Raw genomic sequence first — 18,344 nt, 5'->3', positions numbered from 1 at the left:
AGCCAGTTAATGTCACCCAATAACTTCTGAAAATCATTTAAAGTTTTTAAATTGTTCCTGCAAATAATTATCTTCTCGGAAAAAATAGCTTGATCTGTAAGTTTGAAACCCAGATAATTATACGGATCCTGCGTTTGTATTTTCTCTGGAGCTATTTGCAATCCTTTAGCGGCTAAAGCTTGCTGTAAATCTTTAAAACAAAAAAGCAAAGTCTGAGGAGTTTTTCCTCCAACCAGATTCATTTGTGATAAACGTCTCTCCCCCACACTTAGGACAGATTTCTGGGGAGCAAACTGATTGCCCTCTTATAGCACCCCTGTTATCAGGGCAATCACCTTTAAAATGACCCAGACTACCACATTTAAAACACCTTTTATTTCCTTGTCTCTGCGAAAGTATTCCCTGGATGGTGGTCCCCTGGAACGCTGCAGCTATTGCTAGACCCTGATTATATGAGGCACCAATTTCAGAACAGAGATGAATATAACCAGCCAAGTCTGTGTTCCCTGTGAGGTCTGATGGCCTCCCGGCAGGCTGCATTAACATTTTCATAAGCTAGCTGAGTAATCAATGGATTTTCTGCCTGAGAATTTCCAAAAATTCTATTAGCTGTTTTTAATAATCTATCCACAAAATCCTGACAAAGCTCATCAGGAGCCTGTTTGACACCTGTTAAGCTTCCACCATGATCTCCCTTAGATGGTAAAAGATTCCAAGCATAGCGGGCAGCCATCTCAATCTGCGCATACACTGCGATGGGAAAACCAATCTGATTAGTATTTCCTTCAAATACGCCGTCTCCCAGTAACATATCAGCATTCCATTCTGGATGGCCTGCCTGAGTATTTACGGTGGCAGTTCTTTTGCTAGCCTCACGCCATTCAGAACTCCAAAGCAAGAAATCTCCTCCTGACAAAATAGCCTTACACAAAGTTTTCCAATCCTGTGGAGTTAAATTTGACTCTATCACAGTATCCAATAAAGCTTGTATAAAAGGGGCTGTAGGGCCATACTGAGCTACAGCTGCCTTTAATTCTTTTATCACTTTGAATTTCAATGTCTGATATTGTATAATCCTATTCTCCTGGTCTTCGATCTCAAGGACAGGAAAAGCTAAGAGTTCTGATGCATCCTGCCCTTCTCCACGAGCCTGGCTTACAGCTCCTTCTAGTGGCGATTGGCATGTCCCAGGATCATTGTTCTCTCTACTATTTGATACCCTTTTTAGCTCCTGTAATTCATTAGTCAATTTCTCCAGCTTAATGTCAAACTCCAATTTTTGTAACTGCATATCTCTCTGGATCTCATCTCCTGCCATCAGAGTCATAGGCAGAGCAGAGGACACGATAGGGGCCTATTTTTCCCCATGAGATTCAGCTGTTCTTTTTTTGGGATGAGCTACCTTTTCTATAATTAGCTCATCAGCACTATCTCTGCGTTTTTGTAACTTAGAGTGGGGAGGGTCGTTCTTTGCGGAGGTCCTCTCTGGCAGGCTTTCTTCTTGAGATTCCTCAAGTTCTTGAATCATATCTAATTCCTCCAGGCCTCCTTCATCTATAATATCCTTTATAAGTGTCCAGAGGCAGAGGGTAATATTATCTGCCTTGGCTGCCTTTAGCGAATTCCCAATTCTCTCCCAGGTTCTCTCGTTTAACGTTTGTTTTTCTTGGAACCAAGGACAGCAAGAATATATTTGATCCAAAAATCCTCTAACCTTCCTTCCTTAAACCCTATCCCTTTTGCCTGAAGCAGCCCTAGGATGCTGCGGGGAGCAAGTTTCCGCGCGAACTTTCCTGTCCCATTTTTTCCCTATCTATCTATCTATCTATCTATCTATCTATCTATCTATCTATCTATCTATCTATCCCAAGCAGCTACTGTGCTGGGTCAACAAAATTCTGCTTGCCTAGCCATATCCTTCTGCACCCACAACAATAGTTTCAAAGGATAAAATTTTACACTAGCGCTAGCATTTAACTCCTATAGTTGTTTACCGTGCGGATACCATCTTCTTTCCATTTTTTCTGCGAAGCTTTGCCAGATAGGGTTACCTCAGGAAATTCTCCTGTATCAGGTCGGTTCGTGTTCAAGGCGCCATTATGTAGCCGCCCACGGCTGCATGTGAACTGGAGACCTGGAAGAGAATTCTGGGGATAAACGGGAAGGGGACTAAAGAGAAATGAGTCAGGACAATATTTTGCCCATCGAGACTGATTTTACTATTATTTATCCAATATATATAGTCTTTAGAAAACAACCCTTCTCCCCCCCCCCCACATTAAGGGGGAAGGCCACGAATTCCTTGGCTCTTCTTCTCAGCAGGTCGACTGCTTCAAGTCTCACAGGTCTCTGTTGGTCTCCAAGTGAGACTGCCCTGAGGCAGCCTTTGTTATCAAGGTGAAAGTGTCAAGGTGAAAGCAGCTGTTTTGTTCTAAGGGGAACAAAGGCCTGAGATAACACCAGCTGAAGGGTGGGGGCTGCCAGCCAGGAATGTCACAGCTTGAATGGAATGGGCTGAGAAGTCCAGCTCAATGCTGTGGGGGAAGGGACAAAAGGGCACAGAAACTGTATCCAAATTAACAAAATTAGAAATGAAAAGGGAGATATAACAACAGAAACTGAGGAAATTCAAAAAATCATCAGATTCTACTACAAAAGCCTGTACTCAACACAACTGGAGAATCTGGGGGAAATGGACAATTTCTTAGACAGATACCAAATACCAAATTAAATCAGGATCAAATAGATCATCTAAACAGACCCATAACCCCTAAAGAAATAGAAGGGGTAATAGAAAGTCTTCCGGCCAATAAATGCACAGGACCAGATGGTTTTAGTGCAGAATTCTATCAAACCTTCAAAGAAAGAAGACTTAACACCAATACTCTTCAAAGTATCCCACCAAATAGAAACAGAAGGAACACTACCCAACTCCTTCTACGAAGCCACAATTATGCTGATACCAAAACCACACAAAGATCCAACTAGGAAAGAGAATTTCAGGCCAATTTCCCTTATGAATATCAATGTAAAATACTCAATAAAATTCTTGTCCACTGAATCCAAGAACACATCAAAACGATCATCCTCCAAGATCAAGTAGGCTTCAATCCCAGAGATGGAGGGATAGTTCAATATATGGAAATCCATCCATTTTAAACACTACATAAACAAACTCAAAGACAAAAACCCATGATCATTTCATTAGATGCTGAAAAAATACTTGACAAAACTCAGCATCCTTTAATGCTAAAAGTCTTGGAAAGGAGAGGATTTCAAGGCCCATATCTATACATAGTAAAAGAAATATACAGCAAACCGGTAGCCAACATCAAACTAAATGGAGAGAAACTTGAAGCAATCCCACTAAAATCAGGGACTAGACAAGGCTGCCCCCTCTCTCCATATTTTTTCAATATAGTACTTGAAGTCCTAGCTAGAGCAATTAGACAACATAAGGAGGTCAATGGGATACAAATTGGATTGGAAAAAGTCAAAGTGTCAATATTTGAAGATGATATGATAGTATACTTAAGTGAGCCAAAAAACTCTATCAGAGAACTCCTACAGCTGATAAACAAGTTCAGAAAAGTGGCTGGTTACAAAATCAACTGAAGCAAATCAGTAGCCTTTGTATTCTGAAAGGACAAGCAGACTGAGAAAGAAATTAGGGAAATGACACCCTTCACAATAGCCACAAACAGCATAAATTATCTTGGGGTGACTCTAACTAATGAAATGAAAGAGCTATACTGATAAGTTGTAGGAGATTATGCTAAGATGGTCTGCTTCAGAGTATTATATAATCTGTGACAGGTTCACCCTTCTTTAGAAAGGCTGTAAAAGATTCATTTTAGGGAAGATTCCAGTTATTAATATGCTCTTCCTATTATTATTAAATATCTATATCTATATATATCACTTAGTGATCTATATCTATATCTATATCTATATCTATATCTATATCTATATCTATATCTATAATCACTACGTAATAACACACCCCTTTGGAGCATATCTCTGCAGGTCTATGAAGATATACTATTTTATAGCAATGCTAAATAGACAAATAGATGACTTAAGGCTTAATGATGATCTTATTAGATTTCCTAAAATTATATCAGTGATTATTAAGCTCTTTTACAATGGGACTATTATTGGGTCCTTTTCTGATAGTCAAAACCGCAATGAGAACTCTGCCATTCTCCCAAGTGTCACCAGTTAACTGCTCTGGATCGCCTCCCAGATAAGATTATTCCTGAGAACTACACACCCTGACTCAGTGATTCCTTTAAGGAATGCCTAAGAGATCATGCAATGCAGTGTTCAGTGTGCCTCTGCCATCCTCTGCTCAGTCTCCAGGCAGTTTTCTTCTTTCAGGAGCCAGTCCACATATACAAGCAGTCACCTGTGGGAAGCTGCATCTGTGTGTTTGGCAGGATATAGAATTAGGGATATAAACATGCTAGGCAAGTTCCCAAGCATTGAGCTAAACGTTTCCACACTTTGTACCCTCATTACTGACACAGGCCCTTTCTTCCTTTCTTAATTATTTATCAGATTTTCCTTCAGAGAACTTGGTCCAAGAAGGATGCAGAGCATCTAACATTTTGTTTCTGATGATGCTAAGTAGCCTTGGTTTTTGTTGGTAGGGTTCTTGGGCTTGACTTTCACCATCTTGTTATTTTTGGTGTTACATGGTTCTGTTGTTTCTGTGTTCCTACCTGGAGCTTGTACTTCCTGTGGGCCTGTAAGCCTGTGCCAGCACTCCCGGGAGCCCAGCTCTCTTCTGGTGGGACCTGTGCACAGATGGCTGTGGAGCATCCCCAGCTCCATGGTACAGATAGCTCAACTGTTTTTTTTTTTTTTTTTAATAATAGCTCAACCTGTGTCATTTTTTTTCATTTAATGTTTTTGTGTTTGTTTTAGATATTAACTTAGTTATGAAGAATGACATCAATTAAAATAAACTTATTTTCCCAGAACAGCCCTAGTGTGTATCCTAGGGTACCACTTCAGTTTAGGTTCTTCTGCTTCTGTCTCTTGAATATCATTTTCAGAAGGACACCTCTGACTTTAGCTTCAGAGTTGATCTTTTGGGCACTTATTTTTTTCTTTCTTTTTTTTATTCGATGTATTCTTTATTTACATTTCAAATGATTTCCCCTTTTCTGGGTCCCCACTCCCTGCAAGCCCCATAAGCCTTCTTCTCTCTCCCTGTTCCTCCAGACAGGGTTTCTCTGTGTAGTCCTGGATGTCCTGGAACTCAGTTTGTAGACCAGGCTGGCCTCGAACTCAGAAATCTGCTTGTCTCCTTCTCACAAATGCTGTGGTTAAAGGCATGCTCCACCACCACCTGGCTAACATAAACTTAACTTCTGTTCCCCTCTGCATTGATGGTCATTAGGCAGGTGGTGGTTTTGTAATCTGGGGTTGCAGGTGTGTTGTTGGAATAACCTGGTCTTGTTGAGGGTGCCAATTGAAGATGCTGGTCTTATTAGAGATTGGCTTAGAGAGTGAAGCTAGGCTCAGGTTTTGTTGAGGGGCATCTTGGAAACTAATGCTAGGTGCCAGGATATTAATTTGAACAGATTTTTTAAAAATGGAGTCTGAATTTCAAAAATCTGACCATACATCAGGAATATCTGTGTTCTCTAGTCTTAGTTTTTGGTGTTCAAGTTTCTGATGCTGGATAACTATTCTTGTTAGCTAAATTGTATCAATGAATAATGTGGAATTTGTAATTAAAACACACCCCCACAGAAAGCAGAAGCAAAGACAGCTTTTGATCTAGCTTTTATTAATTAGGCAGCATATTTAAAAAAACCTGCAGAGGGTCTAGAGGTTAGGGAAAGGTGTTTGAGAGATTTAGTGATAGTGGCAGAGAGAGTATTTAATAAAAGAGGACTACAAAAGAGAAAAATTTAAGTGGCCAGAAGCAACAGACTCCAGACCCATCAAAAAGTCTGTTGGCAGTCAAGGAAAAATCAGAAGAATGTAGGAGATGCCTAAAACAGATAGTTTCAGAGGAAGGAGGTAAGGGGGCCCTGAAGACCCTGAAGGGAAGTACAAAGTGTAAATGGAATAAAACACAGGAAAGAATAGAGCCATCTTCAGAGGTTTGGGGCTCTGATCCTGCCCACCATACAGGAGCTCTTCCACATGCTTTACATTTTGTGAACACTCAGACTCCTGAGCAGTTAAGGAAAGCACCCCTTCCCTGATCATGTTTATGATAGCATTTGTAAGACCAGTGCATGGGTAAATCGTATCTGTGCAGAGATTTACATCATCTCTTTATTTATGCAAGATTGTCCCTAGTAAGCAAAGTATATTGTTGATGGTTATTGTTCTAGTCTGCACTACTTGTGGACATACTAAAGTGGAAGGCATGCCTTTTAAATTTTTTTCTTTTGCTTTTTTTCAAGACAGTGTTTCTCTGTGTAGCCATGGCTGTCCTGGAACTCACTTTGTAGACAAGGCTGGCCTTGAACTCAGAAATCTGCCTGCCTCTGCCTCCCAAATATTGGGATTAAAGGCATGTGCCCCCAGTAGCCTGCGAATTTTTTTTCTTAAGTTGAAGTAGGTAGATTCAGTTCAAATGCAGATTCTTCTTGTCAGAAAAAACATACACATTTAATCTGAGAAAAACATACACCTTTAATCTGAGTCTTGAGGCAGAAAAACACACACCTTTAATCCAGATCTTCAGACTAGAAGACACTCCCTTAACTAGGCCACACCTTCTACTGGAGGCCCACAATAAGCATAAAGAAGAAGGAAGCTTTTTTCTTTGGCTTCCTGCTCTCATCTAAATAGCAAGCCCATTCCTTCACTGGCATTAGACCCTTCTTCTTAAGAATTCCAGTATATACTGAAGAACACCTGAGACTTCACACCTTGTGGAATAAGTAAATACTGACTGTAGTCATTGTTATATTAGCTAGACCTCAGCCTGTATGTTATTCTTCTATATTCTCTGTCTATTTACATAAAGGAATTCATTCTGTACATTCTCTATAGGACCCTGAAAATACAACAAACTTGAGATGAGAATATATAAAGTTTTACAGACTTTCCTATCCAGAGGTGGATAGAATAGCCCAACTAGTGGCCACTGACCTAACAGTCACGAAACTCAAACACATACACACACATAGAAATTCCAGTGTTTGGGGGAAAGAGAGAGGGGGGAAGAGGGAAAGAGGGAGAGATGGAGGGAGAGGGAGAGGGGGAGGGAGATAGGCAAAGAGAGGGAGAGAGAGGGAGAGAGAGGGAGGTAAAGGGAAAGGGAGAGAGAGAGGAAAAGAGAGGGAGAGACGGAGAGAGAGGGAGAGAGAGGAAAAGGGAGACGGAGAGGGAGACGGAGAGGGAGAGAGAGAGAGAGAGACAGAGAGATAGACAGAGAGAGGGAGAGAGAGAGAGAGAGAGAGAGAGAGAGAGAGAGAGAGAGAACTTAGGGAAATTGAAACTAAAATCCAAAGTATACCTATAATCGTGTTCAATAGGATGAAGAGTAAATAACCTCTGGTGTTCTCTCAGGTCAAGATTAACCTTCAAACTACCTCCAGCAGAAATGTCAGGGGACATGGAGACAAAGAGCTGGGGCTCCACACAGATCAGTGTAAAAAAAAAAAATCTGCTATGAGTGGACTATAAGCAACTTCTCATTTTGCATGGGGGGAATTCAGAAAAGGATTTCAAGCCCAGTGTTCTCATTAGAGGCCAATGAAGAAATAGCATGGTGTTTGAGAGTACACCCAAACGGGGTTGATGAAGAAAGCAAAGATTACCTGTCAGTTTACCTGGGGTTGCTCAGCTGTCCAGAGAGCCCAGTTTGGGCAAAGTTCAAATTCTGGATCATAAATTCCCAAGGAGAGAAATGCCAAAGTATGAAGAACCCCAATGTCGTAAGCTTTCAGCAATACAAAAAAGTGGGGATTCAAAAAGTTCATCCTTCTAGGTTTCCTCCTCTCCCATCAGCAATGGCTTGTCCCTGAAGACCAGCTCAGCCTCTGCTGCAAGGTGAGCATAATAGGAGCCATCTTTGCATGCCTGGACAGATCATGACACCTGCAATCAAGGAGCCAAGACAGATGTTGAGAGATGACCTAGCAAAGCTGTGGGAGAAATCTCTCTTCAAAGACTGAACCCTATTGGTAGGTGGCCATGTATTCAGGGCTCACCACGCCATCCTAGCAGCTTGTTCTCCAGTTTTCAGAGCCATGTTTGAACATGAAATGCAGGAGAGCCTAAAGAACATTGTTGAGATCCATGACTGGACCCTCAGGTCTTCCAGATGATGTACTTCATCTACTCAGGGGAAAAACACCACACCTCAACAGCAACTCCATGGCCACTGGTGTGCTGGCAGCTGCTGACAAGTATGGCCTGGAGGACTTGAAGGTCATGTGTGAGGATGCCCTCTTCAGGATACTCTCTGTGGAGAAAGCTGCAGACACTCTCATCCTGGCTGACCTCCACAGCACACAGTGGCTGAAGACTCAGGCCCTGGATTTCATTGCACTTCATTTCTCTGAAGTCTCTGAGAACTCAGAGTGGAAGGCAATGTTGGAGTCACATCCCTATTTGGCGGCTGAAGCCTTCCACTCCCTGGATTCTGCACAGAATGTTTTCTTTGAGCCCTCACTCAAAGGCATAAAGAGATTTTAGGAGCTAGTCAGATATGACCATCACCTGTCTTCCAATGGCAGCACCCAATATAGTTACCAATTACTTCTGGTTAGAGTACAGTATTGCTGGAGCATTTACACTGCATCTTCAAGAAAGCAGCATGGTGGCTCAGAATTTAAAACAGCTCTACTATGTTAAAATTGCAGGTGTGAATGGCAGAACAGGAGTCTCACACAATCTAGATGATATCTGCCCTGTTGAAGTTCTTGTTTGTTTTTGTCTGACATGATGGAAACTGGGATTCAAGGTAGGTGCTGACCATAAATAAGCACAGCCCAAAGGAATTTCATTGGGGGAAACTGTATGGACTGATCCAAACAGAACAAATGACCAGGGCCCAAAGAAAGGGAGATATCAAACATGAATATTTATTTATCTGAGACTTAAATGACAATGAAGACTTTTTAAAGGTTCAGTTTGTGGGAACTCAGCTGCAAAAGGAATTACTGCTCTGTCAGAGAACTGTGGTTCAGTTCCCAGCACACCCAGGAGAGTTTTCAACCAACTGTAACTGGTCATTCAGAGGATCTGAGGCCCTTCTCTGGTCTTCATGGCCACAAACAACTCTGTAAACAAAATCGTAACCCAATAAAATATAATATGAATAAAACATTTGAAATCAGTCTGTGGATTCCAGAGATGTTTAGGTTCAGAGAAGTCACATATAGTCCAATCAGCCCTGATCAGGTGTGGATATTCGTGGAGACTATATTACCAGAATTACAAACCCATTGTCTTTTCTTGGCATCTACATTAGCTAAAAGCTCCATCATCATGCTCTTATGATGACTAAGAAGTGTAGACCAGTGTGGAGGAAGTCTCCTCCTCCTGGGAGAGAAGTGTTTGTTGGTCAAAGCATGCAAAAATCTTTTATTAATTTTGAAAACATTCAAAGAGATTTATTCATTATGTATTCATATTCCCTAGGCCAGTAGTTTCTCATCTTCTCAGTGTTGTGCCCCCTTAATACCGTTCTTCCTGTTGTGGTCAACCAGAACCATTAAATAACTTGTTGGCTACTTCATTACTGTAGTGTGGCTCCCATATGAATTATACTATAAAGATCTGATATAGAGGATATCTGATATCCAACCCCCATGAAATGGTCAATACTCCACCACAGAGGATGAGGGAGCCACAGTTTGAGAAGCATGGCTCCAGGCCATGCCTGCCTTCATACCAGCTAGACTTCTTACAGAACTTCTTGTACTAAAGTTCTACCACACCTAATTCCACAATCTCAATTAACCTCTGTACTGCACCACCTGTGGGAGTCTTCACTGACCATTCTTTTTATATCTTGTGGATGCCACAGATCTTTCCCTTCTAGCCTCCCTACCCAACTCTATGCTCTGCCCCAGGCTTTAAGTACAGCTTGCACCCCTGCTAACACAAGTGTCACTCTTTCCATGGTAACAGAAGGGTAAGGGCAGAATTAAAACTTGTCCTTTGCTTTCCCACTTACTATTTCCCCAATCCTATTCCAAGATTTATAGTGGGAAATTTGATGTGTTTTTTTTTTCTGTCCTGTAAAGCACCAAACAAGTGGATCACAAGACCTTCTCACCCATCTTCCTATAGCTGTTCAGCTGTTAAAGTGAATAGAATCCAGGCATGGATACACTGTTCCCATGTTCAGCCTGCCTGGAGTGAGAGGAAGTTCCCAAGGAATTAGCACTAGAACAATGGAAAGTCATGCCACGCTCAGCTGATCTGCTGAAGTTGTTACTTCAATATTCCTAATTCTGCTCCCTTTATGCTGACATCTTACAACCATCACAGACCGTCTTCATCAGGCTCTTATGTTCACTTGGATAATTGTTAACATTGACCAAACAATCTCATCCATCAGGCCAGCCACATGGCCCCCACCTGAAACTTGCTTCCCATTTTTATAGTTTGACCTGGAAGATTTGTTGTATCACCAGTTAGACCCCTCTGTGAGAAAATACCTGTCAAAACAATATTTTTACATGCACCCAGAGCATCAGGTCCATCAGAGAGTCTGTGAAGGAGCTTCGGACTACTACTGTGCACAGTGGGGTTATGAAAGCACAGGTTCTACTGGGACTCTCACTAAAATCTGATTTCATCAAGCTAGTTGGGCTACCAACAAAAGAATACAAATGGAGGGACCCATGGCTCTGGCTGCATATGTAGCTTAGAATGGCCTTGTTGGAAATCATTGGGAGAAGTGGCTCTTGGTCTTGTGGGGGTTTTATGCTCCAGTAGAGGGGAATGCCTGGTCAGGAAGGCAGGAGTAGGTGCATGGGTAGGGGAGCACTCTCATAGAGGTAGGGGGAGGGGAATGGAATAGGGGGTTTTCGGAGGGGAGACTGGAAAGTGGATAACATTTGAAATGTAAGTAAAGAAAATATCCAATGAAAGAAAAGAAAAAAAGAAGAAAAACCTTCACGCTTCTCTCATGCATATTCACCTTATAGCCACCTGACACTCAGCTTCACTGAAAGAAGAAAACAGGCCACTGGATGGGATTCAGGCTATATTTGGGGATGTAGAGCATGTACAAAAAAAGGAGTTACGTATGCATACAGATTCCAGGGTAAGCAATAGAAATACTCTCTTCTCTATCCAACAAGTTGTTAGACAGGTTCTGGCTGGCTATTGGGCCCAATAAAGTCCTTGCAAGGCTGGACTTCAGGCCCTAGCCTCTGCCTATGACCACACCTACCCTAACATAAGTGTCACTAAGTTTACTCGCTTCCTGTCTCAACAACCCACTCCACAATCATGACCCCTGCATTTATGAAAGCTTGTTCCAGATAATTGACTCCTCCTGTCCTGATTTGACATAGGACTGTTGGTTATGCTTAAATGCCTAGCCCACCTACTATGATAGAACAGCTCTCCCTGGAAACTATTCACAGACTACAGAAAGTACTCAGTGTACATGGCAGCATTCAGAGAGAGGTAAGCTCACCCTTCAGTAACAGAAGAAAGCCTCTGTATTGGGAATCAGTTATCCTCAGAACGTTCACATCTCTGCAATTTCATTGTAACTCCTACCAATTAAGAATATGAGTGCCTCTTGCTTCCAGAGGATGATAGGTGGGCTTGTGCATCAGGACTTACCCCTTGCAGACATTCCCTAGTTGTAAATGTATCATCTGATATTTGTATCCTGGCACAGTAGTTACCCCAATAACCTCCCACACAGGGGAAAGCATTCCCAATGAATTAGACTCTGTAGGTCACCAGGTGAAAAGGGTTGCTGCACCTGTTGTGGTGTTCTCCACCTTGCTTGGTATAGGAGTAGCTGGCACAGCTGGCACAGGAACTTCTGCACTAGATCTTCAATCTACCAGGTGAACAAACTGAGAGACAGCAGCCTCACAATCATCACATTAGATGCAGAAAAAGCCTTTGACAAAATCCAACATCCTTCTTGACAAAAGTCCCAAGAGACAGGGATGTAACTGAATATAAAAAAGGCAGTTTAGAGCAAGCCCATAGCCAACCAACATCAACTTAAATGGAGGGAAACTTGAAAAATTCCACTAAAATCCAGACAAGGTAAGGTGGTCTCCTCTGTATATATACCTATTAAATAGGGCACTTGATGTCTTTGAGCAATAAGACCACTGAAGCAGATCAAGGGTATACAAATTAGAAAGGAAGAAGTCAAATATTGTTATTTGTATTAACATGAGGGTAGACATATGTCTCTGCATGGGTCTCGAGGAGGTGCCGGAGCTGAATCGGGGAATTTTATACTATCTCCTATCCCTGAGTGAGATGTTCTCTCTAACTCATAACTGCCTGGAAATGAAAAATTATTTTTCCAGCAGATTTACCCTGGTTATACAAAGAATATTTAAGAGTAGGCCAACTCTCAAGGAGTTGATGGCCTACACAAATGCTGAATTGTACTTTTTAATTTCTCTCATATGCTTTGTTTAGTCATTTTTCTACACTTTTGCTTTTATGTTTTGGTTCATGATTTTGTGTTTTATTGACTTTATGCATTTGTGTGTAAGTGCATGTAAGTTTCATGTGTGTTTTCTTTGTTTTTCATCCTGGTTTTGTTTTTCTGCTTGTCATCTAACTGGAAGGAGTGAGACCTGAGCAGTACAGTGAGTAGTGAGATGGGGAGGGACTGGAAGGAGATGGGGAAAGGCAAATTGTAATCTGAATATTTTGTGTGGAAAACTCATTTTCAATAAAAAGAAAGAAAAGCAGGGCCTCTGTAAGGTGATTTTGTCATATGCTAATCCTTAGGAATAGGAAAGTACTCTCATACAAAAATTCAATCCAGGAATCCCTACATGTTTCTGATCGAGCAAGGATTTGGAGATCGAGAAAGTCCTGTTTAACCATGACTTTGAGGCCTGCCTTGACTGTTGAGCTTCTACCATAATAAGAGTAAAAGAGTATAAAGGAAGTGAGGAGGTCCTTGCCAATTGGCTCTTCTACCATTATATCCCTAGAGCAGGTATCATTTATGAAGAAATGCATGTGTTGATCCTTCCTGACCTTCACACTGTAGGAATAAATTCCATGGTTTTAAATTACACAGTATAATGTAATTTATTATGCCAGAATGGTATTTTTTCTTAATTCCAATAACACAAGATAGAGCTAGTCAGCAGATACAAAAACCTGCAAAAATTTCCAATAGAGGAGACAATAAAATATTTTCATGGACTCCCAAACTTCTCAATATTAGTAATAGTCAGGGAATGGTGTGGACACAACTGTGTGGGAAGATGGAGAAACTATAGGGACAGAGGCTGAATTCCTCATTCCAAAGACTGATGCTGAGAGGATGAACCTGAAAGAAGAGATTGTGGTCTGTTAGCTCTGTATCCCAGATTCCTCAGAATTCACTTGTCAAGTTTCCCTTCAACTCGACCTCATGCTGAGGACAACCACAGGTGTGTAATCAGAATCAAATGGGACAGGGCCTGAGGAGATGACTGAGCACTTGGTGCTCTGGCTGCCAGTCAATAGAACCAGGTTTCATTCCTAGTAGCAATGGGCAACTCACAAAAGTCTAGCTGTCAGTCTCATGGGATCTAGTGCCTTCCTCTGGATTCTGTGGGTAGCACACATGCAGATAGGCATGCAGAAACAACACTCTAAACATGAAGTAAACCATTTTTCTAAAACATTGATTGAGGCAATAGAGATCCACAGGAGGGAGATAAGGTTTTGCTCAGAATTGGGAGAACCAGCCAAGTGTACTGGCTGGTTTTGTGCGTCAACTTGACACAGACTGGAGTTATCACAGAGAAAGGAGCTTCAGTTGGGGAAGTGCCTCCATGAGATCCAGCTGTGGGGCATTTTCTCAATTAGTGATCAAGTGGGGAGGGCCCCTTTTGGGTGGTACCACCACTGGGCTGGTATTCTTGGGTTCAATAAGAGAGCAGGCTGCGCAAGCCAGGGGGAGCAAGCCAGTAAGGAACATCTATTCAGGGCCTCTGCATCAGCTCCTGCTTCCTAACCTGTTTGAGTTCCAGTCCTGACTTCCTTTTGTGATGAACAGCAATGCAGCAGTGTAAGCTGAATAAACCCTTTCCTTCCAAGCTTGCTTCTTGGTCATAATGTTTGTGCAGGAATAGAAACCCTGACTAAGACACCAAGAATATGAGCAAAAAGGGTACGTTTATGTATTTTATTTTATTCTCTCTTCCTGATATTTGGTTACCACTTAATTTAATGTCCCTAATGGCATTGCACTAAAACATAACCAGAGGGGATCTACTTAGAAACACTTCTTATCTCATTCTGAAAGTTTTGGAAAACTACTATTTTTTTCTCCCCAGGCATCTGCTCCTCCTCCTCCTTCTTTAATTAAGCATGAATTCTTTATTAATACTGTATAATCTGAGTGAGCAGTGTTTCCCTCAATTCTTCTAGTTCTTTCCCACGTCCTTTCCCATATGGATCCTCTACATTTCTGTCTGTCATCAGAAAAGGACAGCTGGTACAGATCCATGGAGGCCATGGGACTGCTGCCTCAGTGTCTGTGAGTTAAAGGGGATTCAAAGGGCATTGTCTTCCCGAGAATCTCCATTCCCTGTCTCCCTCCCTGCTTCTGATCATCTTCCTTAGGGCTCTCTGAACTATGAGGGCATGGATTTAAGGGAAACATCTCATTTACAGTTGTGTGTATGAAGATCTTTCTTTGTCTCTGTCTCTCCAATGTCTCTGTCTCTGTCTCTCTCTGCATAATGTCTGGGTGTTAATCTCTGTATTTGTTCCAGTCTGCTGCAGGAGGAAGCTTCTCTGATGAGTGAATAAGGTATTAATTAAGGAGATTATTAAGATTAAAGGATTATTGGAAGATATTTTACCCTTTTTAAAGAAGACCAGTAGTATTTTACAGGTGTTTTACTCCAGTTCACTGGGTTATCTATCATCTGGTTTGTTTTAGTTGGTGTTCTGGACCAAGGACTTGTACCTCTGCTCCTTCCCCAGCCGGTTCTCCCTCAACAGGTATACAGGCCTGCAAATCTGTAATGAATAAATCCCTTTGGATGTTTTCAAAACATTTAATAGATTTTGCATGCCTTAATCCACAAACACATCTCTCCCAGAAGGATTAGACTCCCTCTACTATGGCATAGTCTTCTCAGTCGTCATAAGAGCATGAGGGTGGAGTTCTCATTTTCCAACATTAAATTCCAAGGAAAAAGACCAAGGGTTTCTAATATTGGTAGGAGAGTGAGGGCTCTGTTCAAACATCCACAGCTGAGCTAGGCTGCTTGGTCTACATGTTACTTCTCTGAAATAAACATCTCTGGAAACAACAGACTGATTTCAAAAGTTTTATTCATCTTGTATTTTATTTGGTTAAGGTTTTGTCTACAGAGTTCTTTGTGGCCATGGAGACAAGAGGAGGGCCTCAGATCTCTGATTCACCAGTTTCAGGTGGTGAAAAACTCTCCTGTGTGTGTAGCGAACTTAGCAAGAGATCTCTGAGAGAGCAGTAATTGCTTTTGAAGCCGAGTTCCCTGAACCTTGAATGTTTAAAAAGAAACTCTTCATTGTCTTTCCTTCACTGATGAGGAAGCAATCATGGTTGATTTCTCCTTGCCAATGGCCACAGTCATCTCTTCTGTTCAGTCCAAGGCAGAAGTGTTTCTCCAAAGAAACACAGTTGTTCTCTGCCTAGGGCCAGCTCTAAATTGAATCAGTTTTCAAACAATCAGACAAATTCAAACAGGAACATTAACATCATAGATGTCATGTAGAGTGTCCCAGACTGCAGTGCTGCCTATTGCTCACCTACCATTTCAGTATGTATAATATATTGCAGGTGTTTTAAATCCTGAGCCACCATGCTGCCATTCCCCTGATAAAGTGAAAATGCTCCCTCAATACCATTGTCTAAGCAGAAGTCATTGGTAAAAAAGCTGGTTGTTGCTGTTGCAGAAGAGGTGCAGGTCACAGCTGTCCATCTTCTGAGATCACTTTAGGCATTTAAATCATGGCTCCAAAGAAGGACACTGTGCAGAAGCCAGGGAGCAGAAGGCTTCAGCCACCAAGGGGGGATGTGACTCCACCAATGACTTCCACCCTGAGGTCTTAGAGACCTCATAGGCAAAATCTGTAATGAAATCCAGGGCCTGAGTCTTCAGCCACTGTGTGCTGTGGAGGTCAGCCAGGATGAGAGTGTTTGCAGCATTCTCCACAGAGAGGATCCTGCAGAGGGCATCCTCACACATGGCCTTCAAGCCGTCCAGGCCATACCTGTCAGCAGCTGCCAGCAGACCAGAGGCCATGGAGTAGCTCTTGAGGTTTGGTGCCTTCCATGTGTAGATGAAGCCCATCATCTCCTGGAAGACTTGGGGATCCAAGTCATGAATCTCAACGAGGTTTTTTAGTCTCTCCTGCATTTCATGTTCAAACATGGCTCTGAAAACTGGAGAGCGAGCTGCTAGGATGGCCTTGTGAGCCCTGAATTCATGGCCACCCACCAATAGGGAGCAGTCTGTGAAGATGGAATTCTCCCAAAGCTTCCCTAGGTCATCTGCCAACACATGCCTTGGATCCTTGATTGCAGGTGTCATGTTCTGTCCAGGCATGCTGAAGATGGCTCCCGCTATGCTCACCTTGCAGCAGATGGTGAGCTGGTCTTCAGGGAGAAGTAAATGCTGATGGGAGAGGAGGAAATCTCGAAGGATGAACTCTTTGAATCCCCTGTGTTGGTATTGCCAAAAGCTTACAACACTGGGGTTCTTCCTACTTTGACATTTCTCTCCTTGGGAATTTATGATCCAGAACTCAAACTTTGCCCAAACTGGGCACACGGGACAGCTGAGCAATCCCAGGTCAACTGACAGGTAATCTTTGCTTTCTTTATCAACTCCATTTGGGTATACTCTCAAACACCATGCCACTTCCTCATTGTCCTCTAATGAGAACTCTGGGCTTCTAATCTCTTTCTGAATTCCATCCATGCAAAATGAGAAGTTGCTAATGGTCCACTCATAGCAGATGTTTTTTACACTGATCTGTGTGGAGCCCTTGGCTTCCATGTCCCCTGACATTTCTGTTGGCGGTAGTTTGGAGGTTAACATTGATCTGAAAAGAAGAACTAGCATTTATTGATTCTTCATCCTGATACATACAATTATATATACTCTTTAGATTTTATTTTAGATTTCTCCTAAATTCTTTCTCTCTGCTGTTTTTCTCTCTGTCTCTGTGTAACTGTCTCTGGTTCTCTGTGTCTCTCTTCCCCCCTCTCTGTCTTCTCTCTCTCTTTCTCTCTCTCTCTGAGTATATATCTGTGTGTGTTTATTGAACATACAGAATTAATTCCTTTATATAAATAGAAAGAGGATATATGAGAACAACATAAATTCAACTAATATAACAATGACTACAGTCAGTACTTACTTAGTCCACGAGGTTTGAAGTCTCAGGTTTTCTTCAGTATATGCTGGTATTCTGAAGTAGAGTCTAATGCCAGTGAAGAAATGGGCTCGCTAGTAAGATGAGAGCAGGCAGGCAAAGACACAAAGTCTCCTTCTTCATATGCTTATATAGGCCTCCAGTAGAAGGCGTGGCCCTATTAAGGATGTGTCTTCACGTCTCAGCTTCTGGATTAAAGGTGTTTGTTTTACTGCCTGAAGACTCAGATTAAAGGTGTGTGATTTTCAACCCTAAGAATCTGTGTTTGAACTGGATCTATCTATTTCAATTTAAGCAAAACAAGCTTTTAAAAGATGATCCCTCCATTTTATATGTTACATGAGTCCACAGGTAGTCTAGACAAGAAGAGCCATCACCAGGGTACTTTGCTTACTGAGACTTCAGACTTCCATAAATGAAGGTATCATGTCAATATCTGCAAAGCTATTATTTACTCCTGTGCTGGTTTTTACACTGATTTCTGCCATAAACCTGATCAGGGAAGGGATGTTTTCCTTAACTGGTCAAGAGTCTGAGTGTTCACCAAATGGAGGGCATGTAGAAGAGCTCCTGTATGGTGGTCAGGAATCAGAGCCCCAAAACTCTGAAGATGGCTTTCTTCTTTCCTGTGTGTTATTCCAATCAGAAGCACAGACCTTGTGATCACTCCTCCCAATTTGGTCGGTGGTAGTCTTGTACTTCCCTCCGAGGAAATCCTTCTTCAGAGCCAATTAGAACAATGGTTCTGGAATATCCTAAATGCTTCT

At 42.0% G+C, this 18,344-nt stretch overlaps 1 protein-coding gene across 1 annotated transcript; it reads right to left on the bottom strand.

The window, feature by feature from the left end:
• Positions 1-16,145: 16,145 nt before the first annotated feature.
• On the bottom strand, positions 16,146-17,210 carry LOC127682404 (TD and POZ domain-containing protein 1-like). The gene has a single exon (XM_052178786.1). It carries the CDS (start codon positions 17,208-17,210, stop codon positions 16,146-16,148), a length of 1,065 nt encoding a protein of 354 aa, XP_052034746.1.
• Between the last annotated feature and the right edge of the window lie 1,134 nt (positions 17,211-18,344).

The sequence above is a fragment of the Apodemus sylvaticus genome, chromosome 4 (assembly GCF_947179515.1).
Source record: "Apodemus sylvaticus chromosome 4, mApoSyl1.1, whole genome shotgun sequence".
Taxonomy (NCBI): domain Eukaryota; kingdom Metazoa; phylum Chordata; class Mammalia; order Rodentia; family Muridae; genus Apodemus; species Apodemus sylvaticus.
This window is presented reverse-complemented; position numbering and strand designations above follow the sequence as displayed.

What these genes read in the sequence shown, in the direction of transcription:
- LOC127682404 (XM_052178786.1), bottom strand. Translation starts at nt 17,210, where the DNA reads ATGTCAGGGGACATGGAAGCCAAGGGCTCCACACAGATCAGTGTAAAA.